Source organism: Ursus americanus, chromosome 25, assembly GCF_024610735.1.
Source record: "Ursus americanus isolate L20-20 chromosome 25, mUrsAme1.1.p, whole genome shotgun sequence".
NCBI classification, from domain to species: domain Eukaryota; kingdom Metazoa; phylum Chordata; class Mammalia; order Carnivora; family Ursidae; genus Ursus; species Ursus americanus.
In genome coordinates, this window is record NC_142151.1 from 2480579 (window position 1) to 2505836 (window position 25258).

The window sequence follows — 25258 nt, forward strand, 5'->3', positions numbered from 1 at the left end:
TCCAGGAGATACAGTTGAGATCTCATTAAGTCTCAGCTTGTGATAACATTTACTCCATAAATCTCCATCGCATCCAGTGAATGAAACGAGCATTATGCCAAAGACCACATAATGGATGAAATCAAACCTCTGCCCCCTTGGAAGAAATTGACCTTTTCAAGCCTTAAACGTATTCAGCTTTCCCATCCTAAAGAAGCTGCTAAGCTTTTATTCTTGGTATTCTCTTAACCATTGCCTGACTGCCGGCTAGCTGGCCTCATGGAGAGAGAAATAGAATAAGGATATTTCCGATACTTCTCTGAATGCATTTGAAGAATAAATGGGAGAAGAGGTGAGAACCTGAAGAAAAACACCATGGAATGATCTGGTCCTCTCGCAGAAGTTAGAAAGAAATGTTGGCAGACGAGAAATGGAAGACAAAGCATGTATTTGTATGTCTGATTCATTATATACCGTCTGCTGGATCAGATCTGGCCCTTGCTGGTTTTAGCTCTGACACAGTGGCAAGGCAGACCCCAGTCATCTGCTCCGAATGGCAGAGTTCCAGACGTCAGGCCAACCCCACTTTTCTCCCCCCATCTCTCACCCCCCTTTCTAACGGAGCTTCATTGACTGCCTATCTGCCAGGCTCTGCGCCAGTGCTGAGAATACAAAGTCCCACCCTCACAAGGTATGCCACCCAGCAGATGGTAGAAGATGGATAAATAAATAGACACACTATACCGTGCAGGCTTTGAGTAGGTGTTCTGGGAGTGAGGAGAGGTGGAGAGGGAGGAGAAGTTAGGGGAGGTAGGAATGGAGACAATGCAGTTCCAAAGGCAGACGGTGGAGCAGGGCTTTCCAGGCAGGGAGGGCAGAACGCGTGCAGATGCCAGGAGGGTCTTTGGAAGAACAGGCTGGCTTCCAGGGGTTGGGGAGTCCTGCAGGAGACCCCATACCAGTTCTGGGAGTCTGGGAACTTCAGGCTTCTAGAATTGACTGAATTCCTCTACGGTATGATGGACTGGAAATATCCAGGTTTGGTTCAGACTCCTAGGACTAAAGCTAATGTATGTCAGCTTAGAACTATAGAAACAAAACACAGATCTTCACAGCTGTCTGGCCCAACCTCTCATTTTACTAAAGAGGAAACTGAGAACAATTGCCAGTTGGTAACTTAGTGGGCCCGGAAGCTTGGGCGGCCTGTTTTTCTCAGGCTCCTCAGTGCTGCTACAACACACACACTATCCCCACCCAAAGCTCTGATCCTGTTAGGAGAGAAAGTTGAGGGCCATTCATCTCACACTGCTGTACTCTCAACTCACCCAATCAAGGGGCATGACCGCATGGATTTAAGCGATTATGGAAATTTAAATTAATGAAAATGATTGTATACCATCAGAGAGGCTCAAGAAGAAGCTTTACGATTTCTACTGAGGCTTGTGATCTTCCCGGTGAAAACCTAGGGCACTTTGCCTAGTTGTCGGCAAACGACCATAGTCCCTGCTGAACGGGCTGTGGGTCGAGGGGGCTAGGGCCCTCTACCCCTGGCTTTACTTTTCATGCCAAGTAGAGGCTCTCCCCTCAGGTGATGGGGGGATCTTTTTCTCTGTCTCTTCTGGGCAAGGCGACATTACACCAAGCTTCTAGTTATAGCTGAACTCAGCTTACTGAAGCAAGTAATAATAAATATAATGAGACTCTAATTCTGAATATTTCTGACAAGAAAGGGGTCCTCATTATTTTCTTGCCCATGTGTATGGGGTGTGTGTGTGTGTGTGTGTATGTGTGTGTGTATCTATATGTATGTGTTGCTATTTTCAGAGAATTTTGTTAACAGAATAACTGGCTTGATATTAGATACCATTATCATATCTCATGAGTCATTGAAATGAGGTCTAATGGTTGGACAGGCTGATTTGAAGCTTGGAAGTGGTAAGGTAAACAAAGGCTTTTCCCCTTAAAGCCAGCCTGTCAGGCATATAATTAAGGCTTTCCACTTCGTCAGGAAGTCATTGAGAATAGATGTATTATATCACACCCAAGCAAAGCACAGACAAGTTCCAGGGCAGTTGTAATAATTCTTTAACAGCTTTGAGCCTGTGTTTACATTTGCTCTTGACCTCAAATTTTGGACTGTTTGTGTTCCTGCATCTGAGGTACTATGAAGTCCTGTCCATAAGAGTTAGGTTATGCTAGTCAAAACCAGCTTTATGTCTGGCAAATGATTTGTAGGACATGATTTAGGGGGCATCAAAGCCTTTTTTTGTCCAGATGTTTAAAAATCTTAATACCCATACTTTTTTTTTGTAAAAAAAAATTAGGATAAAACAAACCAACACCAAAGAACCTTGTCAAAATTCAAAGATGTATTTTTGGAAAGGACAAACTTTAAACTTCTTTCATCAAAGCTCTGTCTAGTGAATCACCGCTGCAGATCATTGCTGGGGCTACTTTTGGTCAGTCTGACGAACTAATATGAATTAAGTCTATTTTGTAAAGAGTATATATTTGTATGAATCTGAATAAAAGGCTAAATCTTTCTTTCTCTTCCTTTTTTTTTTTCTCCTAGGCTCTCTGGAGATATCATCTGGAATAGGACATTTGACTTTTTCGCTCTGGTCTTCCTTGATGACCTCAGGAGACCATTCGTTCATGGACTATATTTTGGGAATAGGGTCTTCTGTGCAAACACATTTTTCTTGCTCATCCTCCCCTTTGAGGAGGGGTGGTCCTGAATGTTATATGTGTGGGTCCTGCTGGAGGATCCAAACTGGGGGCAGGAGGAGGAAAGTTTATAGCCTTTGCAGTGAAGTCCAAGTTTAGTTTTGAAGTCAGGTGTTTGGAAATGAACAACACTGACTGTTCCCACATTTTGCCCAGTTCCCACTATGTTACCCTTGAGCACATTCTGTGATCTGCCCTGGGAGTGTTAAAACCTGCATGCATCTTTGAGAGAAAGTAAGTTTGTGAGCACCATGAGTGGGGAGGAAATCTGCCCTTTGCTGTCTTCAGAAAACAAACCAGTCTTAGAGGAGATAGGGCCCTATAGAAGTAATCCAGACACTTCTTTTAGCCACCAGGGCACTTAACAGGTAGGTAAGGCACGATTGGACACTGTGTGGTTCTGCCCAGAGGCTGGGAGATAGACTCAGTGACATAGAGACCCCTGTGGGCCCTGGGACTTTAAGATTCTGTGATTTTCTGATTGTGCTGGAGCCATCCACTTGGCTAAAGAAGGAATCCAGGGCCTAGTATAGGGACACAGAAAGGTCACTGCAATGGACTGAATGTTTGTGTTGCCCCAAATTAGTATGTTGAAACCCTAATCCCAGTGTGATGGTATTTGGAGGTGGGGCCTTTGGGAGGTCATTAGGTCATGAGTATAGAGCCTTTAAGATTTGGATTAGTGGCCTTAAAAGAAGAGGCCAGGGAGATGGCTTGTGCTCTTTATACCACATAAGGACACAGCAAGAAGACAGCCCTTTATAAACAGGAAGAGGACCAACTTGATCATGCTGGCACTCCGATCTTGGACTTCTAGCCTCCAGAACTATGAGAAATAAATGTGTGTTGTTCAAGCCAGGCAATCTATGGGAATTAGTTACAGTGGCCCGGATGGGGGCAGGAATAATACTTAATTGGCCCGGCCTTCCCTGTTCCAGCTTTCCCTCTTCCCTCTGCCTGTAGCCCAGCCTAGCACTGACATTTTGCCTTCTGGTTTTAAGAGCTCCATCCATCTTCCCAGGGGACCACCTTTCTATTGAGAAACTCCCTGAGGGCGACTCTCTAGTGTTCTGACCAGGCTCCAGTCCCGTCCCACTAACCACGAGGCTTAAACACAAAGTGATCACAATGATTAATAGCCCAGCACTTCCAGCAGGTACTATAGTTATTTAAGAGGACAAAATCTTTCCTATTATATGGGAGCATAAATCTCTTCTGGAAACACTGTAGTTATCACCAGAGGCATGTGCATTTCCATTTGATGAAGTAATCCTGAAGAATGGAGCTATCAAAGCCCTATGTTTGGGGTTGTTACTCAACTTTTTTTTTTTCATAAACCACTTAATCATAAGGGCAGGGATTAAATGAGGTAGAGACATTTGAATTCTACATGTGGCACCTGTTAGGGGAAAGGCACTGCTTGTTGGTGTGTTTATGGTCCTGGATAGAAACAGGTCTGGAACAGCAGGGGCCAAGGGCTGACAGAGCTCCCAGACAGGACAAACCAGCTCCTGGGGGAGTCCTTCAGGGGGACAGGCCACTGCTGTAACCCCTCCACCGTCCCTGGGTCTGCAAAAGCACAGGAAATTTATTCCAAAGTCTCCTTGGTAGGTCAGCTCCCAGGACTGTACTAGTGGTTGCAGGCGACTTGTGGAAGGCCATCTTTGTAATGCATCCCTCTTCTTCGATCCTCATTTCAGTCATATCAGCCCCTGAAATGACTGACCTCCCTGCTTCCAGCTTCTCCCTCCCTCCAGCCATTGGTTCCCATCAAGCTCGTGGTGGCCTTTCAACAGTGACCTCTGCTTAAGTCTCTTCTGTGGCTCCCCCTTACTCACAGGATGAGGTCATATCAGAAGCCCTCTGGGACTAGGGCTGGCTTTCTTCTTGGCTTAGTCTTTGGTTTCTCCCCATGTACCCTAAAGTAACGTCTTTTCCTTCCTCCTCCTCCTCTTGGCCTTCTTCCTCCTATTACTTGCCTTTACACCTGATTTATGTGGTTCCCTCAGCTTGCAATGTCCTTTCTCATCCTTTTGAATTCTTGAAGTGTTCCCAGTCTGTGGTGGCACAGCCCCTCCCATGTGTCTACCCAACCCCGGTTGTTCTTTCCCCTTCCCGCCCCTCCACTCCAGCACTTAACTAGCTATATTTCCTAGCCCCCCGGAAGCTAGCTGGAGCTGAGAACTATTCTGGCTGATGAAGTGGGGATGGGAGCCATGCCCACACTCCTATGCTTGGCCTTCAAAGCCTCCCACATGCCCCTCTACCCTCCCTCTCCTTTCCCTCTTCTGCTGGCCAGATGCAGAGGATCCACAGAGGCCTCTGATGCCCAGGGGCTGGTAGAGCTGCGAGCAGGAAGAAGCCCTGGTTCCTGAAGCCTGTGTGGAGGGGAACGTTCCTTCCTACCAACACCAAACCCACACCGAACCATGGAGCCAGGAGTAACCTCTACTGTGTCAAGAGGCAGACTTGATTTGGAGGTTGCTTATGACGATTAGCCCACCCTGGCTGACATGGCACCCCTTCGGAATCATTCCCTGGGTAGAAAGCCCCATCCACACTCTTCCAAATGTTACTCCCTCTCCTCTGTATTTCTCCAGTACCTTGTTCATCCCTTCAACTCACTGCTGTAACCTGCTTGTACATCTGTCTCCTTCACTAGGCTGTAAGTCCCCTGAGGACACTGACTGTGTTTATTTATCTTGGTATTCTGAGTGGCCAGTTGTTACTTAAACATGTATCAAGCAAATGCACAAACGTCTCTCTTAAACGAACATGTGCATGACTCCCTGGGGGTCTCCTCCAAACTGTTCACCACTGTAAGGCCAGCAATCTCAGTATCTGTGCCCCTTCCACTGGCTTCCCATGCCACGTGCCCTGATGATGGAAATATAGTACGTGGTTCATCTCCCTCCATCACCAGATGATGATTTTGCACATCAACAAGCAATGACAGAGGCAGGAGCTGTCACTCCTTCTCCTTCACTAACAGCTTTCTGACAGGTAATATATCTGGATGTGACATGGGGCTTTTATCTCCCAGTGTTTATGTGGAAGGAAGGGAGGGGTGGGTGTTGGAAGCCAAAGGTAACTATACTGTGGGTGGTTCTGTTTGGGGGCTAAGCACTGGTTATCAGAGGAAATGGTTCAAAGGAAAATTTAGGATGCTTCATCTCTCCTTGGACCCCTTTGTTGAGCTCCTTCCAGCTCCCAGGTGTGTCGATCTGTTTGCAAAGCACCAAATTAAAATCAAATCAGCACTTTACTGGACGCCTACCCTGGTGAGGCTGAGTGGGCAGATCCATTGGTCAAAGTGTTTTGTGGCTTCGGGTAGGTGACAAGACTTCTCCAAAAATACCACATATGAACTCTCACTGTGAGGCTGTCCCTGGCCAGAGATTCTTCTTCTGGGCCCCTATCATACCAAGGTTCCTGGGATTATTGGAGACTTGGAAGGGATGGCCCTGCAGCACTGCATGATCCTGCATTATCAGAAACAAACTGTATCACATCCCTCACAGTGGGCTTGCCAAGGCTGGAGAGTGGATGGTCAGTGAGCTAGAACACCCCATTCCTGGAGTACTCTGGTTGACAGCATTCTCCTCTAATCAGGTCCCAAAGGGGCCCTGAACTTAAAGAAATTCTGATGGGTTTATTTAAACATATACTTCATATGTTTTATTTCAAGCAAGACTATCTCTTAAACCATTCCAAATGGATTTTTTAAAAAAGATTAAATGTATTTTATTTTTTATTTTAAGTAGGCTCAATGCCCAGCATGGGGCTTGAACTCATGACCCTGAGATCAAGAGTCACATGCTCTACTGACTGACCCAGCTGGGTGCCCCCCTCACCACGAGATGGATAGTTTTTGATCTCAGTTAATGTATTTGTTTTTGTTTTTTTGCTTGAACAAGATAACACTATGACTTCCTTTCATGCTTCAAACATAGTTCATATAATCATAAAGCTCATCTTTTCTCTCTTTAAAAATCAAACTCATGCCCTTTTATGTTAACATTTAAGATCAGTTTTCCCTGCCACTGTTTCCCATCTGCTGCCCTCCCCTCTTCTTCTTTTCTCTGTCCATCTTGCTTTGCCCATTAGGCCAAAGGTGATAAATGCTATAATGAAGGAGATGAAGAGGCTACTCTGGCCTCTGGGGCTTAGCAGGGCCCTTTTCTGGTTCCCTTCTAGTTGGAGGAGGAGGACAGTCCTGACATCACTGAGGGGTGGGGCTATGGTATAAGGAGTATATAGGAATATAAAGGAGTATAGTATAGAGCCAGCAGAACTGGGCTCAAGGCCTACCTAGCTGAGGTTAGGGGCAACGCAAAAGCCATGTGACATCAACAAGTGAAATTCTCTGAGCCTCAGTTTTCCCATCCATAAAATGAGGATAGGAGTACTCACATAAGATGATCTTGGGGAGGTAATATACTCACATAAGATGATCTTGGGGAGGAAATCTATGTCTTTCCTGCCTTGCATTCAAGGAAACACATGTCCCCTGTCATGCCCTTGCCCCTGTCCTGCCTCTATCAGGAGAGACCATAAATGGCTGATACGTGTCCACTATCCAATCTCAGAACCCAAAAAGCACAAGCTATGGAACAATGACTCCCCTTAGAGAGAGAATATGCAAGTGAAGGATTTCACCTCCTTGTTCCATTGACCATCCCGCTTTCTCTTTTAGTGGGTCTGTAATTCTAGCTCCTTCCAGCTGTTCTTCTAGGCCCACTTCCTCAGCCCCTAAATCATTTCTATCCACACTGTCAATGATGATACATTTTCTGAGGACCTACTGTGAGTGTGGCTAAGACTAGACAAAGGGTATTTGGCCAAGTAGGTAGCAGTGTAGAGATATAAAACCTTAATATTCTTGATCCACAGAGCTGGATTCAATTCAATTCAGTTCACTATTTTTTGGAAGGGGGAAGTCTATTAAATATAAATCACTGTCCTGGATGCTAAGTGGGAGAGTGAGTAAGAAGTTGGTAAAGCATAGTCTTTGCCTCCCAAGGGCTTTCTGTATGACAAGAGGGCTGGGCCATCCCCACTCATACTGGTGAGGCAGGGCAGAGGTCGAGTGTCTGGCAGTGCCTGTCCTGAGATGGAGCGTCTGGGAGGACTGAAGATATGCTCCTGGCACTGAGCTGGAAGGCAGGGTCGGAGCAGGTGAGTGAAGTGAGAAGGGAGAGGGTATGCTGGGCAGAGATGCATGAAAGTCCAGAAGCGAGAAAGTAGCAGGCCTATTTGGAAAACAAGAGTAGTCTGGTTTTGCTGAAGGGGAATAGGGAGTGGTATGTTGAAGCTATTGGCTGGGACAGATCAGAGGTGCTGAGAATACAGATAGAAGATGTTTAGGCTTTATTTTGCAGCTGTGGAGAGACATTCAGAGCCTTTGAGCAGGAGACTGACATGTCAGCTCTAGAAATACAGGAATTCTGCTATATCATGCAGGGTGTGTAGAAGTGGGGCTGGGGGCAGGGCAGCCAGGTGGCTACTACCTTGGGGAAGAGAGGTGGAGAGAAGAGGAGGGAGAGGGAGAGGGGACTTTGGTGTGTGTGTGTGGCACAACTGATAAGACCTGGTGGCTGACTGAAAGGAGGAAGGATCACAGAAGAGGAGGAGGGAGGAGAAAGAGGGAGAAAGAAGCCCTTCTAGCTCAGTAGCTGGTAGACGGGAGGGTCAGAAGACACTGGTTTGGGCCGAGACCCTGGCTGGGAGGCAGAAGGTGCTGTCCCTCAGGCACTGGAGAAGAAGGGGGCCTTCCAAACTCTGGGACCCTACCAAGGAGTCCTGGTCTTGCTTAGTCCTTCAAGACCTAAGAAACAGCCTCTTTGCTCTGCCCTGCTGGGCACATGGTTAGCTAGTGCTCCCAGGAAAACAGCTCTCACTTGTCCCCTTCACATGGCAAGAGTGACAGGAGCGATCTGGTGGCTCGGTGGGTAATCCTGTGTCTCTGGGAAACCGCGGCATTGCCTAGCAAGTGCCTGCCTGGGTGCTTGCTGCCATGGGCGTTAAGCAGTAAAGGGTAAACCAAGATAAAGGCAGGCATCTAAAAAAGGTGTAAGAAGTCCTCTTCTGGTATGTTTCTCAGCTGGTGTTGACTATATTCCTCACCATAAATGTAACCATTTGTCTTCTGGAGCTTGTTGGCTGTAACTGTTTTTTTGGCATGAGCCCCTCTAAAGACACAGCCCTATGGGTGCTCTTGTCCACCCCAGCCTGCCTTGTTCTGTTTCCTATGGCATCACCATGGAGCCCTGGGCTCTGCAAGGATGCAGCAAGCTTCCTTCTGTCTTGAGAGGGCGCTGTGAACTGGGAGTCTCCCTGAGTGGCTGGGTGGTGGGTGGTAGGAAAGGGTGCATGGGGCTTCCTGAGCAAGAACAGGGCCCTAAGTAACCTATGACTTCCCAGACCAGTCAGGCACCTTTACACTGACCTAAGGCTGGGTTTGGGAAGGCCATTAAAGTCTGCTATGTGGTTTTTTCTTCTCCATAACCCCAGAAGCCTATAGCCGTCATTCATTGAGAAGGCTGTCATGGTCTCCCAATAGCTCCAAGTCAGCAAGCTTTACCCAAAACTGGTTTTGCTCTAAGAAATCTATGGCCGCTCACTGAGATCGGCACACCTAAATTCTCACTGTATATTCAAGGCCACCCCTCCGGTAGCTCTCTACTGCTCTCCAGGCTGGGACAAGGGCATCTACATGCTTGCAGGGCCAGACAGTACAGCAGGCAGACTCTGCTCCAAAGGCAGGTGTGCTACCTGTGGGAACACCTGCCTGGGTCTCTGTGATGACATGATTCCCTCCCACCCCCTCTGAGATAGTGCACACAATCCTGGGTCCAGGGGCCCCACCCAGGGTTATTGATTAATACCAGAGCCAGAAGAATCCATGAAAGAGTCTCACGGCAGAGCCCCAGTGTATAGTCTCCTACTGGTCGCCAGCGTCTTCAGGGTACAGTTCTCCATCATTTCTCAAGAGCTCCCACACCTTCCCATGACATTCAATCTTTCTACCCTGCCACTGTCCATGCTTAGAGGGGGTTCCATGCTCTTTTGCCTGGTTTCAAATGGCACTTTGCAAGACTGGAGAGTGATTCAGAGCTAGCAGAAAACACTTGGAAAGGGAGTCATCAGTGATGCCACAAGAGAGTCACTTCTGAACAGACAGAATGAGGAAAGCTATTCAAGTCTGGTGATGATCTGAGCTTCTCTGCCCAGGGCAAGGCAGAACATGTTCTGCTAAAACTTGCTTAGGGACAGGCACTCACAAACTCTTGTAAGTCACTTGACTTCTATGTGCAGTAATATTTCCAAGGCTGGGGCTTTGTCAGGGAGTAGGGACATAGGGTGAATTAAGGGCAGCTGGCTGGCAACCTTACAGTGCAGCCTAGAAGGCATGCAAAGAGGGAAACACACCCCAAGAGCCATGGGAACACAGAGGGACCATTAGGGATGGCTTTTGCCCAGAGCCGTCTGACAAGGCTTCTGTGAGGAGCACCATGGTGTTGTGGAGAGAGTCCTGTCTGGGGTATCAGTGGGGCCGGCTCTGAGTCCTGCCCTCACTAATTATCAGCTCAGGTGAGTTGATCCCGTGTTGGACTCTAGTTTCCTCACCTCATCTCTAAGGCCACATTCCAACACTTAAACTTTAGGGCCCCAGTTAGGACCAGCTGGGAGTTAATGCGGGGGACAAGAGACATCTGGGGTCTGCACAGTGGTGTGAGGTCAGGATGGTCCTCTAACACATGATAATTAAAGGGTGCAAGACAATGGAATCAAGGAAAAGACAATTGTTAGTGTTTCTTTTCATGATTGCAGAGCCAGATCCTTGGTGGGATCCTGTCACAGAAATCCAGACTTGTGGTAAGTTAAGTCCACAAGTTAAGTCCAGGGTAAATGCTGATTATACTGATTAAAATGTAAAAAAAAAAAAAAAGGTTGAAATAATGATACACATGCCCTTGACATGTATATAATGTAAATCAGTGATATTCAGATTACTGCTCTCAAGCCTCATCGGGCCCTTTTGTGGGCAACCTGCAGCTCTCATAAGCCCTCGAATTTCCGTATTTCAATAATACAGTATCATAGACTCTGCAGGGCATACAGCAGTCACGCGGCTCTGTCAGCTAATGATCATTGCAAGAGTGGCTCCGGAGTCACATAACTGAACACCACTGGCGTAAATATTTAATCCTGCTTATCTTTGGGGAAATTCAATGTTTTGGTTCTACCGTCTGTCTGTCTTTTATATGCTCATCCACATAAATGTCTGTCTTAGACTGCAAGTTTAGAGGGCTGGGAGTGCATTTAAATTGTCTTAATGACATGATACAGAGATTTCCATATGGATAGATATTTAATAAATGCATATTTTGATCTTGAGGAGGAAAAAGAAAGAAGAAATTTCTGACTTTATCTCTTTCTCTATGGCTTCTCTGTCTCTAACGACTGGCCTTCTATCTGATTCGACATTAAAGCTGGAAAATGCGCCCATCCCTTGGAGCAGCGTGTCTCTCCTGGTAACAATGGGCTCCGTGCAGCAGTGATAGTTTTGCAAGTGGTGTCTTCACAGGGGATGCTCATTGCTACTTGGAGGGAGAGGGGAGGCCTCTACATTACCCTAGTCTTTACCCAAGAGGAGCAGAGCTTGGAGGCCAAGACCCATGCGGCTTTCTGCTTTGGAAGTGTCACAAATCCAATGGTGCACAAGCATGTCCCTTGCTTGCTTCTCTTCTTTTTGGCACCAAAATAGCTCTTGAATGTCATTTTCTGCTTTACCCAAGGCTGTCTGCAACCAATCGCAGAGGCAATGCTTAGTACTGAAATGACTCTGGATGGAGATAGAATGCAAGGCTGGCCTTCAGACACCTCTTTAGGGCCACAGGCAGGCCGGATTGTATGAGTCTCCTCCTCTCATCTTTCTGGAACCTTTTAGATGGCTGACAGCTAGGCCATGCCAACTACAGGAGGTCTGCAAATAATGCTTGATACCATTCCATGAAGTATCTAGACTCAAGAGACTCAAGAAAGAAGACTCTCATTTGCCCTCAAGATTTGAGCCTCACTGCTTCACCCACTGGTGACCTCCACATTGCTAAGTCCAATGACCAGCTTTTGGTGCTCACCCTGCTTGGCCTCAGGGCAGCACGGACCCTCCTGCACTTTTCCTCCTGTCTGTCTGGACATATCTTTCTAAGTCTCTCTTGGTGGTTCTTCCTCATCACTCCTGTCTCCAAACATCACTGGGGCCCAGGTTCTTAGGATGCGTCTCACTTCTGTCTACACTATGCCCTACTGTCACAGCTAGGTGAATGTTGATTCTGCAAATTATAATTCTGTCCCAGACCTTTCCCCAGACTCAGATTTATCCCAGTTGCTCACTCAATGTCTCCACTTGGAAGTCTAATGGACATTTCAAACTTAAAGGTCCAAGATGGTTTTCCTGATAATCCCGCCCTGACATCTTTTCCTGTCATCATCTTCCCTATATTAATAAATGATGATTCTGCTTTTACTACTGTTGAGGACAACTGCCTTGAGATCTTCCTGACTTCTCTCTCTCTCTCACATCCCATATCTGATATGCCAGCAAATGATGCTATTCTGGAGCCTGACTCTACCATCCCATGTTACCAGGATAAGGCAGCACCATCTCTTGAGGCAGTAGCCTCCAACCTGGCCCCCTATGTCACCCTTGCTCACTTTCATTTCAATCTGCACATGGCAGCTGGGGGGATCCTGTTAAATATGTGTAGGCCATGTCGTTTCTCAGCTCGAAACCACCAGTGGTTTCTTGGCTCACCTTTAGTAAAAGTCCAAATCTTACAATGATTTTCATGATATACTCTTTAGTCAACCTTGGACCTCATCTTCTATCACTGTCCCTGTTATTCACTCCTCCTTGGTCACATTAGCCTCCTTTCTGTTTCTATGTCAGCCATCCTCCTGCTTCGAGGCCTTTCCATGGGTTAGTTCCTCTGCCCAGAATGCTCTTTTCCTAAATATCTTTATGTTTCATTTCCTTTTTGCCTTCAAGTCTTTATTCAAATGCTACCTTTTCAGTGAGGTATTTCCTGGACACCTCTCAGCACTTCTGTCTCCCTCTCATTGTTTTATCTTTCTCCACAGTACTTGTCACTTTGTCACTCTCTGACGTACTATTTAATTTATTGTCCGTCTCCCCACCAGAATATAATTCCCATGAGGGCAAGGAAGTTTGACTATTTTGTTCATTGCTATATCCCCAGTGCCTAAAACAGTGCCTGGCACAGAGTTACCCTTAACTGATGGGTAGATGGAGGGAGGGAAGAAGGGAAGAATGAATGAACTAGAATATGTTTTTGTATATAATTTTACTGGTCACATCATTTGCTCTAATTACTTAGAGAAATGCTTCCTTGCTATGCCCCTTCTCTCTGCTGTAATCCCAACTCCTGTTCCTTCTACTTCCTCAGTGGTTTTGTAGCTTTTCCTACAAAAAATGAGTAATTGGGCCCCTTCTAGGTAAGCCCAGCTACCACAGAATGTGCCATTGAACTGTCCCTGTGCTGGAGCCAAATCTGTCTCACTGGTGCATCTCGTAAGTACTGGTGGGGATTCTGCCTGGAAGTTTCCAGAGCCATTGATGAAGAGTGATAATACCTGTTTTCTTAAAAGTCTACTTAATTTTTGAAATGAAAAGAACTGGCAAATACACTAAACTGTAATCTTTTAGCAATTTCAAAGGCCAAGATATTACTTTAATTGAGACACACATGTAATTTGTAACAGCACTTGTCCCCTTGTATTTGTTTTGAAGGGCAAACTATAAAGTCCTGAGGAAGAGAATACAGTTCCTAAGCCACAGACTTGCCTTTCCTGCAGATCTGTTAGGTTGCCAATTCCTTAATAATTTAACCATATCACCTCCGCTTTTAATTGGACTTCCCCAATAGACAGTCCTTTGGACTCGTTTTCTGGCTCCATTCCTAAGTCTCTCACATTCACTTCATTGCAAGTGTTATTTTTTTACTCTCTGTAGCTTGCTTTTTTGGATACTTATTCCCTTGCCCTGTCCCCTAGAACTGTTCCACCATCATGTCCACACCTGAAGGAGCCAGGCCCCCATTCCATCTTCCTGGCACACGTTGACTGAGGACAAGAAGCAGACCCAAAACTGTCCTCCAGCCATGAGGTGAGAGGCACAACAGGCTCCAGAGTCTGATTTCATCCATATTTGGGCTTATGAAAACGTGGCAGAAACCCTGTCCATTGGGGTAGGCAGTTCGGTACGTCCCTCCCAAAGCTTAGCCAGAAATGTAGGTAGATGGACCTTGTCAATGTGATCTGCTCTAGCAGAAGAGAATACTCCATTCTGGAAACTCCCTGGAATTTATTCACTTAATGGGCAAGGGAGAGAAGCAGCATACTTCTCCTTGGAAGCTCTTGCTTTGCCAGAGAACAGAATAACTATATGACTCTGTGGATGGCAATGAATAGCTAAGCAAGTAGTGGATACTGCACATTTTTATTAACATGGTAAGAAGCATGCTTATCACCATTAATCATGACTTAGGGGCTCCACCCTGACTTAAGGTGAGGAGGGGAGCCAAGATGCCAATTCCTGTGTCTTAGAGGTAAGCTTCTCTGTCATTCACAGACCAACTTATTTATTCACCATACCATTCAGTCCACAAACGAATCAACTATGCCACAGTACCATCAACAGTATAATGCAAGCTGCCAGGCACTTTTCCAGAAAGACCCTCAGTGGCATCATTGCTCACTGTTACAATCCATCAAAGGTGTGGTCTTCCAACTTGCAAAACTACTTAGTAGAGCATAAAGGTCTCCTTAGGTTATTAAATTATGTTGTTACGAGTCCCTTGTTGTTTGTGTGTTTTAATTTTGTATTTGCACCTTGAGCAGAGTTATCAGAAATGGAAAAGTTGATAGATGTATTAAATCAGTCTTTGCAATGAGGGAGCAGAGATTCTGTTTTCTATTCACATCTTTGACTATCTTCTTCCCTTTTCCCTCCACCTGCTCCTTCTCCCAGATTCCCAGTTAGAACTCAGTTACTAATGAGTAGAAACATACAGAAACTAACTGGGGAGTTTGAACACAATGGACATAATTAATGTCTGCTAATAAGGACAAGAAATTAGACTCACATATTTATATGTGTGTGTTAGGATATGTATGTATACACATTCCTACGCAATAGGGATTTTCAAAGTCTAATGGGAAGGGCATAATCTGCCCCCTGCCCAAAGAGATGGAGCCTGGAGGAGGATGTCTGATTAAAAAAAAAAAAAAAAGATTCCGCCTTAGCAAAATCTCAACTGTCTTTTGGAATCTTTGGACCTAAAAGGAATATGAGGCTTAACAGATCAATAGCAATTATTTCACACCTGCAACTAATTTCTATGAGTAGAAATGATTGCAATCAATGCATCAAATGTTGCTCCAGGAAGACAAACTGTAAGGACAAGTTGGTGGTAGGTCTCGCTGTTCTGGACCATCTCCTCCCTCTCCCAGAACCCAGACCAAGACAGGATGGATGCTCACTGTTTCGGGGCTTCTCCTCATCCATGCCTTCATCCTCATTCTCAGGGTCAATGTCCTCTGCCTGGGTGATCCAGTCCAGGTAGCCCTTCAGATCCTCTTCCAGCTGCTGCTTCTCTCGAAGTTTCTGGAAATCTCCCCGAGCCTTGGCCTTCTCCCTCTCTTTGGAGAACTCTCTGGGGATTGAGAGCAGAGGGGCAGGGCAGGGGAGTGCACGAGGAGGAGGAGGGCCAGGTGGGTAGGAAGGAGAGATGGAGATAAGAAGAAACAAAGGGATTAATTTCTTCACACCAGGAGACCCACCCACCTGTCCCTGCTTTCCACAGACAGCCTTCTCTCCTCATCCCAAGCTTTGTCTTTATTCTCACATAAGCAGAAAGTCACTGAGGTGGACTCTTGACACAGGCCACCAGAGTACAAAGGGATGGATGAAGTCCATTTCCCTTATTCTTGGATCACGGTCACAGCCTTTTGCCTTTTAATAACAACTGTTCTTCAGTGACCTGGAAACCCCTTTCAAACAGTCACTAAAAAACCTCCATGACAGTTATGGACTGTGCACTTTCATTCCCCCCGGAATTGGGTGGCCATTGGGAGACCTCATAAGCATCTCTGGGTGACAAAGGCGTTAAAGGCTGGTGGTATGCTGAAGCCCACTCACCGCACTGGCTCCCAGGAGCCCACCGCACACGGCTCTTTGCTGCTCTAGCTTCACTGATGTGTCCTTGTGGCTTGAAAGCGGCCATGGTCGGTATATTTACACCACAGAAATTGGCAAATGCTACAAACTAGGGCTTCCCCCCCTCAAAAAGCCAACTGGTAAATATTTACCAGTACACCACTGATTTAAGGCCCAGAAGATTTAACCACCTCAACCTCTCTTCTCATTACTAGAGTTTGTTTTGTTACTTTTAAGATGCCTGGAAGGATTTCTAATCTAGAGAAAGTACCTCCCCACAAGGAGACAAATGAGGACTCTAAACACAAGAAAATGTCCTGGGGGCTGCCCTTTTGGTTAAAAAAGAAATCTAATCAGACTGGAAAAATACATAAAAGCAAGATGATATAAAAGTTAAATGATGCATTCAGTTTAAAGTAATAATGAGTAGAAATTGGAATTGGATTGGGATTTGCTGGAAGAAGGGCCTATTGAAAAATTTCTGACAGAATGGGTATTTCTTTCCTATTTTCTTTCTGTCCTGATTTTAAACTCACTTTCTGAGCAAGGAAGGGGCTGGCAGCAGAACGTAATGATCAAGAAAGCTAGTTCTCAACTCTCAAAGCAAGTCTGTGTCTTTTCTTCCAAAATAGGTATATTAGGAGCATTTTGGTCTTTGATACTCAGTTTATGGGAAATGGGGCTCTCGGTGGTGTGTGTGTGCATGCGCATGTGTGTATGTGCATGTGTATGCATGTGTGTGCGTGCGTGCATGTGTGAGAGTGTGACAGGCACTGGGCATCTTGGTTAATTCCTAGAGACATGATTCCTCCTTCTCTCATCAGTACAGGCCTAGTTCAGGGCAGAAGGCTGTAGAAACCACCTTGAAGGAATTTCTTGAAAGGTACCTTGGAAGGACACAGCAACAAACCACAGGTAGACAAAAACTCCTGAATCCATTCAGTTATATAGGTGTGGCTCTATCACCACCTCCACTATCTAGTATTTGCCTTTTGCTTGTGCTGCTTAGGAGAGCACAGATTTTTAGTATCACCATTTTTATGGATAAAAAGTGGTTAGGACTGGGAGTGGTCTAGGGAATTTTTTAATTGGGAGATGTGGGGGCCCTCAAGCTAATAAGTTTTCTTCAACTGCTGCCTTAATGATGCTCTGCTTTGGATGGAATTTACTTCTTAAATTTGATTGAATCCAATTCTAATTGGATTGAACTTACTCTTTCTCCGGCTTCCTGCCAACTGGCGGGTACCTTCATTTCCTTCCCAGGGAACTTAATGCCAGGGGAAAGGGGCCAGATTGACAGTTCAAAATGAAGATGGAAGCTTTGCCTTGCTTTGTTCTGTCCTTCCTTTTGCTGTTGGGGATGAGCATGGATAGATCCCCTGTATCTGGTCATACTACCTGGGCTGTAGACTCATCCTCTGGAGACAGTCACTTCATACAGCAGTTCCTACCCCGTGCAAATTGACTCCAACAACTGCCCTTCCAGGACCCTTCTCTGGACTTTCTTGTCCACACACATTTGCATTCTCCATTTCTTTTCTGTGGAGTGGGTTTTGGGTTCTAAGGGGACTGAATAGCCGAGGGTTCACTTTAGCTCTTTTGGATTATTTCTCAGAGGGCTTAAGTTCTAGTTACAAAACAATGACCCATCCTTCTTCTGGAGTCAGGAGAATAAGGGAGGGATCAATTTGGAGTAGGAACGACGGACCCAGTCCCGAGCTGCAGCATCTGCCCTGTGGAATGAAAGCTCATCATCCACACCCTAACATATAGGTGTGGCTCTATCACCACCTCCACTATCTAGTATTTGCCTTTTGCTTGTGCTGCTTAGGAGAGCAGAGGTTTTTAGTATCACCATTTTTATGGATTAAAAGGGGTTAGGACTGGGAGTGGTCTAGGGATTTTTTTAAATTGGGAGATGAGGAGAAAAGAAAATGAGGTTGTGTTAGGGTTGAGGGGAATGGAGAAGAGGCAGGGTCAGATTTGAAGCCCTGCTGGTTCCCATTGGCTTCTATGGAGTGAGGGGCATAACTCGGTTTGTGGCTGGATAGAAGGTAAGCCAAGGTTTCTTTCTCCAGACTTCACGCAGTAAGGGATTTCCTGGGTGATAGTATCTGGTTCTCTTTATCTCCTCGCCTGGATGCCAGCCATGTGCCTGCTCTGGGGACTGAGCTAATGAAGACATGAAGCCCCAGCTTGACGGGCTGTGCTGGGCCCGTGGACCAGAGCTAGCTAGACAATCAGTCACAGCCATGGGATTTGTCATAATGCAGGAGCACAGCTCTTGCCAACAATGGCCAACATGAAAAATGAGGGGTGGAATGGAGAGCTGGGGGCCAGTGCTCAGTAATGTAAAGCATGCAGAGGGAGGTGGATGTGGGAAATCCAATCAATACAGAAGGCTGGGGCTCTAGGCCTTCCGATGATCAATACAGTGGATTCTCATTATTCATAGATTCCGTATTTGCGAATTTGCTTACTTGCTAAAATTTATTTGTAATTCCCGAATCGATACCTGTGTACCTTTGTGGTCATATGCAGACATGTGCAGCATGACAAGAAATGAGTCACATTTGCAGCTGTGTTTAAACACGGCGACACTCTGCCTTCTTGTTTCAGCTCTCATACTGTAAACAAGTGAACTTTTTATGATCTCTTTAGTGCCATGTTTGTCACATTTCTGTGCTTTTTGTTGGTGGTTTTTCTGTTAAAAATAGCCCCTAGCACAGTGCTGAAGTGCTGTCTAGTGTTCTCAAGTGCAACAGGATGTGATGTGCCTTAGGGAAAATGTACACGTGTTAGATAATCTCTGTTCAGGCATCAGTTACAGTGCTGTTGGCCATGAGCACAATGTTAATGAATCAACGATATATATTAAATAAGATGCCTTTAAACAGAAACGCACATAAAATAAGTTTGTGTATTGGTTGGTTGACGAAACTGTTGTAACTAGAGGCTCACAGGATCCTTGCGCTGTATTTTCCCCAAGAGTCCAAGAGTAATGGTTTAGTATTCACTAATTCAGTGTTCATAGTGACCCCATAAAATATAACTACACAGATAGTGAATATGACTCTAGATGTTGTTTTCTCTTCTGCTTCCACCCACAAAGAATGCATGTCCTGGCATTTCTCTTGGATCCTTCTGGGCCTAGACATTGTGTTTTAACTATAGTGCCATGGTCCAGTTATGCTTTCAGGTTGCAAAATTCTTCCCCACCAAGCCCCCTGCTGTTTTGTGGAGAGAGACAAGCCCATCTTCTGGTGGGAAAGAGGACAGGATGACTATCCATCTAAGAAATCCTGAGTTCCTGGGAAACAAACTGAGGGCTTCAGAGGGGAGGGGGTGGGGGAATGGGATAAGCTGGTGATGGGTAGTAAGGAGGGCACATATTGCATGGTGCACTGGGTGTTATACACAAGTAATGAATCATGGAACTTTACATCGAAAACTAGGGATGTACTGTATGGTGACTACCATAATATTAAAAAAAAAAAAAAGGAGAGATCCTGAGTTCCTTGTCTACTGAAGGCACATGTCTGAAGTCCTCGGTTTGCAATCACTTAAAACAAAAAGTGACCAGATTCCAGAGTCCAGGGACTTTTACCTAACTACAGCTTAAGTGCAATTTTGAGAATCCCATTGTCACTGCTTTAATTTTAGTAGGCTGAAGACTGAGATTTCTGGAGAGAAAAGCAAATATAATCCAATTCTTGTCTGTGCTAATACCAGTGCTGAGGCTTGTAAGGATCAATAGATAATGAACATGAAACCATTTTGAAAAACTCCATGAGATATATATTTTTTACACTGACTCTATCTGGCCTCATGAGGAGTAAGATGTTCTGGATACATGAATGTTCTGGATAAAGGGTGCCTAACCCTCTGGTGACCAAAATCTCAGAATGTTTACATTTTTCTTTATAGAGTGTCCTCTTTCCTTTATGAATAGAACACTCCAAGCACAATTTAACCTTTTCTTGGTGACCGAAGGACATAATTTATGAGGATGAGTTACTGTGTTGGATTATAAAATAATACTGTCTTTAATTGATGGCTCTAGGGTCTCAGGCCCCTCCAGTTCCCAAATGCTCCAAGGCTGTAGTTCTACCGAGCTGGGCAGGGGGAGGTCCTGTTCTCTCTCAAGGACTATTAACATTTGCATGGCTGCCAGCCCCCATGCTCAACAACCATGCCCTGTTGCAGGCTCCTGAGTGGTGGCTTTGCAGCTTCCTCTTGGGGCTCTTTCTGTTCCCAGCGGCAGTTTCCAACAGCTGTCCCACGCGTTGCTTCTGCCTTCCTCCCTGTTCCTCTTGCTCCTTCTCACTGCATTTACTGCTCTTTACCTCCCCATTTCTTGACTTTAATTTAGAAACATGGGATTAGCCAGTTAAATGGGTTTGGGGACAGTATAACATGGAGGTTAGGGACAGAAGCTATGGATTCACACTGCTTGGGTTTAATCCTGGATCCTCCATTTTCACCTGTAAGAATTGAGGTAGTTTCCTCACCTGGACCTCAATTTTCTTTTCTCTAAAATGTAGATATAAATAGCACCTAGCTCATAAGGTTGTTGTGAGCTTCGAATGAGTTATCCTCCAAAAGCTCCATGCACTGAGCCTGCCATGGAGGCTGGTTACTTTTAATGCTATCAGTGGGACAGTGAATTTTGTGAAGCTCTGGGAGTTTTTTGGATGCTTTTGGACGGTTAGTTTAATCGAAGTCTGACTGATGAATACATGGGAGTTTTATTGCATTCTTGTGGTGACTTTTATGTTATTGTCCTGATTGATCAAGATGCTGACTCAAAACTGAAACCGCTGCCAGCATATGGTTAGCCAATAAGAGCCTGATTCCAGGTTTTGTCACTGCATGGACCCTAGGGCAGCACAGTCAGAGCAGCCAGCCCTGTTGACTGATTAGGAGGCCTCCTCAAACCAGGAAGGGGAGATGCCTACCCATAAACACTTCTCTGTCTGTGCAGAGGGTGTGCTCAGCAGCCCAGGAAGCCTTGGGAGATGTTCCATCACCAATTCCAGAGCTGTGAGGAGCAGACTGCCACTTCGAGACTGGGTCAGGGAGCAGGTGCTGGGGAAGGTGTCTTGTAGAGACCAATGTATGGACTCCAGAGCTCACAGTTCTGAAGTCTGAAAGCCTTAGTGTTCAGAGTCAATTCATGTTTGGAGCATTACTCCATGCCAGGTTTTGGGCTAGGTATTTTTACACACCCTATCTCAATGGGACTGAGTTGGTCCAAGACATGGTCTTCAAAATGACTTCTCTCTCACATCAGCAGCTGCTGCCATTTGACCTCTCTGCCAGGAAGACAACTTTCCTGGGGGAGCCAAGAATGGCTGTGAGTAGATATCCTACTTGGAGAGGGGACTTCATTGGCTAGTGCTGATTCTCCATTTTGGATTCCTGGGGGGAATTTCACTTGTTTAGATTTCTTCCTAAGCTCTGGGGGAAGAAAGTGGAATCATGGGTTTTTTTTTTTTTTAAAGATTCAGAGCTCTAGCTTGTGTTACAGTTGAAGTTCATTCAATGTATATCCAATGGACGGTGATGGGAAGATGGGGTCCAGGCCCTGCCTGAGTTCAGTCCTCGTTCTAATACTTAGAAGCACAATGACATCACATAAGCCATCTACCCCTGGGCTTGCTTCCTTCATCTTTAAAAGGAAAAGGCTGAGGATTTTATGCAATAATTCCAGTTCTGATAGGTACCAAGTAAAGAATAATCATAGTCATGATAGCACCATTATTGAGCACTTACTATATGCCAAGTATTTTACATAAATAATCTCACTCTATTATCACAACAACCTATGAGCTGGTATTATTATCTTCATTTTTTTTTGATGCTTAACTAAAGTTTAAAAGGGTGAAGTTGCCCAACATTATGCATCCCACAAGTGCAGAGCTGGGATATCCAAATTTGTCTTGAGTGGGAGTGATGAATTTGTTTTTTTCAATGCTTTGATTTACATATAAACACAGGAGCATTTTCTTGTGTTGGAACACAAAAATGAAAACCTTTATACCTTCCAGGCAGCTCATCAGGGGCTTATGTTGTCCTGTTCATTTTTATCCCTGATGGAAGACACTAGTTTCCTGTGTGGCCTTACCTTGGCAAAAGGCATGGTGTCATCAAAGTCTCTAACAGGCCACCCACCATGGGATGGAGTGAGGGTGGAAGCAAATTCTTCCCTTCACCAAATCCCAAAGACTAAACCTGACGCTCCTGCCTGGCATTAGGCTATGGCAGGAGACAGGAGCAGCTGTTCCCAGTTTATGTACTTAGGAAAAGTTAAATGCAATCGTTCCTGTCATGCCTGACTTTCTCCCAGCATTAATGTCCCTGCAGATGTAGGAAAGGCTATTCAAAGCAGCTGACCTGTCTTGAGCAGGGCAGAAACAGATTGTCCCCCTCCCCCTTGTAGCAAAGGCAGCAGAGTAGGTCACCCATGAGCAGGTCACCAGGAGCATTTAGGTGTTAGGCCTTGGCATGGCTGGTGTGGACTTGTGAAGAAGAAGGTGGGTTGAGGAAAGGCCCAGTGAGTCTCCACGGTGTCAAGGTAGCCATCCCCAGGGCAGCTTGATGCCCCAACCGTATGCTATTTCTACCACTTTTTAACTTCATCAGAGCAAAGGCCGAAATTAGGCAAACTTTATACACGTAGCTAAGCAGATACATTTAAAGGAAAGTATATTCCATCTCTTCTATCTTAAATAATCTATGGCTTTGGACAGCTAAGTGCCATTTCCATTCAGAAAAAGGGTATATAAGACACGGACTGCAGAGTCTATGAATTAGAACCAAAGACAATTTTATTTTTAGTTTGTATTTGTTTACTTATGTTTTAAATCAAACTCTTGTTACCCCAGTCCATTCAATATTGCATAAAAGCTACCTGAAATCTTTACTGTTAGCCTGCCACAAACTTTAATCAGGCAAGTACCTATTGGCAAGGCAATCCCTACTGCCAAACCCTTTCAGCTCAAGGCTCTCACCATGCAGTTCCTCAGGTAGAAGGAGAAGCATCCTGCCTACCTGAATAGCTGCTTGAGGGTGGGAGGGGTTTGGATGGGCTAGCAGGAGACAGGCGGGCCTAAGTATCTCCTCGTGAAGCCCAAACCAACAGATTAATCCTTATACATTTGATTCTCTGTCCAGCCAGGCCAAGGACATTCACTTCAAGGCTCCTGAGGTGGCCTCTCATCCCAGGTTTATCAGAGCCAGAAAAAAGAATAAAGCCAGGAAGAGCAGAAAGAGTAAATAAAATAAAATCAAGACCTTTTTCCTTGGTCCTGCTTACCCGCTAAGAACACCGAGAACCAAGTTAAGTACAAAAAATGACCCTATGATGATTAGTGTAACAAAATAGATCCAGGGCCAGTCCCTTCCTACGGCATCATTGACCTGGAAGAATGGAATGATAGTTAGTGAGGCACACTCAGCAGCCGAGCACGGCCAAGTGCCCATCACCGGCTCCTGGACACTGACCCAAGCAGCGCCGGGACCCGGGGATCCTTTAGGTGCAAATCAGAGGCCAAATAGCCTGCCCAGCCAATGGGTCAGAATCTGTGGTTGAATGGGGACTTTTTTTTTTTTCTGGTTTTCCTGGCCTGTTAGGATCCCTTCCCCGAGGACCCTGGTGATGGATACAGTGGGACCTGGGACCTTGCTCGGCTGCATTGTAAAGAGTACATAGAAACGGTCAGCTTACCCGCTCAACACACCGAGAACCAGATTTAGAACGAAAAAGGATCCAAAGATGACCAGACTGACAAAATACACCCAGGGTAACTCATAGCCCATAGCGTCCTGCATCTGGAAAGATGAAGGCAGGTTAGGAAAGAGAGAGCAGAATGAGTTAAAGTGAGGAGGCAGGCAGGAAGGTTGTGGACAGAACTGGAGGAGACTAGCGAGACAGAACCAGGATCCACTGTCACCTCTGGTACCATTCACATTCAAAATACTTCCCTGTGACTCTGACCTGGACCATAAGGGACCTTTGCAGGCTCTGACTTTTGGCTGTCTCTGTTGTTTTATTTTCTGGAACCAGAAGACTTTCTTCAATGTTCTCACTTCTCTAATAAGGTTGGTTACCTAAAAAAATGATTTCTTCAACCTAGGATGGTTTCAGCTCAGTTGGGTTTATATGGCATTATATGGTGTCAGGAGTGCCTCAGCTCTTCCTGAAGGAGCCAGACACCCAGAACCTTTGAAGATGTGAGAGGAAGGAGATCCCTTCCCTAGGGGCTTTCCTGAGCTGGGCCCGGAATTTAGAAGCAAAACTGCAGTGCTTCATGAGCACTCTGGGCCATGGCCCAGGAAGGATGGTCGTTTGGGTTATTTATGCAGAGAACAGTTCCTGTCCTGCAACCGCATTTCCTGTAGCCTGGAGACTGTGACCAGTACCTAACTGGATAACAGAGGCAGCCTCTGACAGGTGGCAAACCCCTGCAGTAGCTGGAGGCTTGGTGTGCTGGGCCCGGTTCCTCTGGGCTTTGGAGAGCCACCACGCGTCTCTTCCCTGGTCTGTGTTCAGTGACGTCACTGAATGCGAACCCGTAGCCCGAAACCCGCCACGGTGGGCAGAGTGGGCGAGTGACACAGACCAGCCCCTCTTTTACTCTTTGCCCCTAAGAACTGGTGGTTAAACATTTACCAGCACAAAGCTGGCTGGAGGGTAGGTGTAAACACGACGTGAAACCACAGAGCAGCATTTTTATCAAACAGGAAATTTGTTCTGATTTAGTTTCTCAAATTTATTTTTTTAATGCTTTCCAACTAGACTAAACAGGATTTAGTCCTATTTTTCCAAAATGAACCCCAACTTTGTCCTTGTGAAATTGCCTTACAGGAATCCAAATTTCTAATATACCAGCTTCCCGAATGATTGACACTAGTGGATCTCAGAGTGTGGTCCTGACCTGTTTAGAAATGCACATACTCTGCCCTCCCAGAAACTCTGCAGGTGGGTCTAACAACCCACATTTTAGCAAGTTTGAGAACCACTGATTTACACCATTCCCCATAGCTCTCAACTTCAAATATAAGGACATGACAAACACTGTGAGTACTACCTGTCTCTGCTTTGTAGCATGGCAGTGTTCCTTAAAGTGTGGTCTGAAGACCCCCAGCATCAGAATCATCTGGAAGAACTGTTAACGACACCGATCCTGGGCTATTGCTCCCAAGTCAGCAAGCCTCATGACTTGGTCCCCAGGGGATTCTAAAGCCAGGTGCATCAAATGAGTTACACATGTGCTGGAATAGTACCCCTCAGCCCGCAGGGCTTCT

The 25258-nt window shown here is 45.7% G+C and overlaps 1 protein-coding gene across 29 annotated transcripts in view; it reads right to left on the reverse strand.

The window, feature by feature from the left end:
• Positions 1–25258, reverse strand: part of CACNA1C (calcium voltage-gated channel subunit alpha1 C) — a 734056-nt gene that overhangs the window by 173686 nt on the left and 535112 nt on the right. For 22 of the 29 annotated variants that reach the window (XR_015721584.1, XM_087855491.1, XM_087855502.1 and 19 more), the window contains 2 exons: positions 23268–23371; positions 15274–15446 (listed from right to left, as the gene is read on the reverse strand). Coding sequence is in view for 28 of the 29 variants with exons in the window: in XM_087855491.1 (XP_087711617.1) it covers positions 15274–15446; positions 23268–23371 (277 nt within the window). In the remaining variant the exon portion in view is untranslated. Of the gene's footprint in view, positions 1–15273; positions 15447–23267; positions 23372–23678; positions 23783–25258 lie in introns of all 29 variants that reach the window. The other 7 variants (XM_087855496.1, XM_087855495.1, XM_087855503.1 and 4 more) reach the window with 1 other exon arrangement.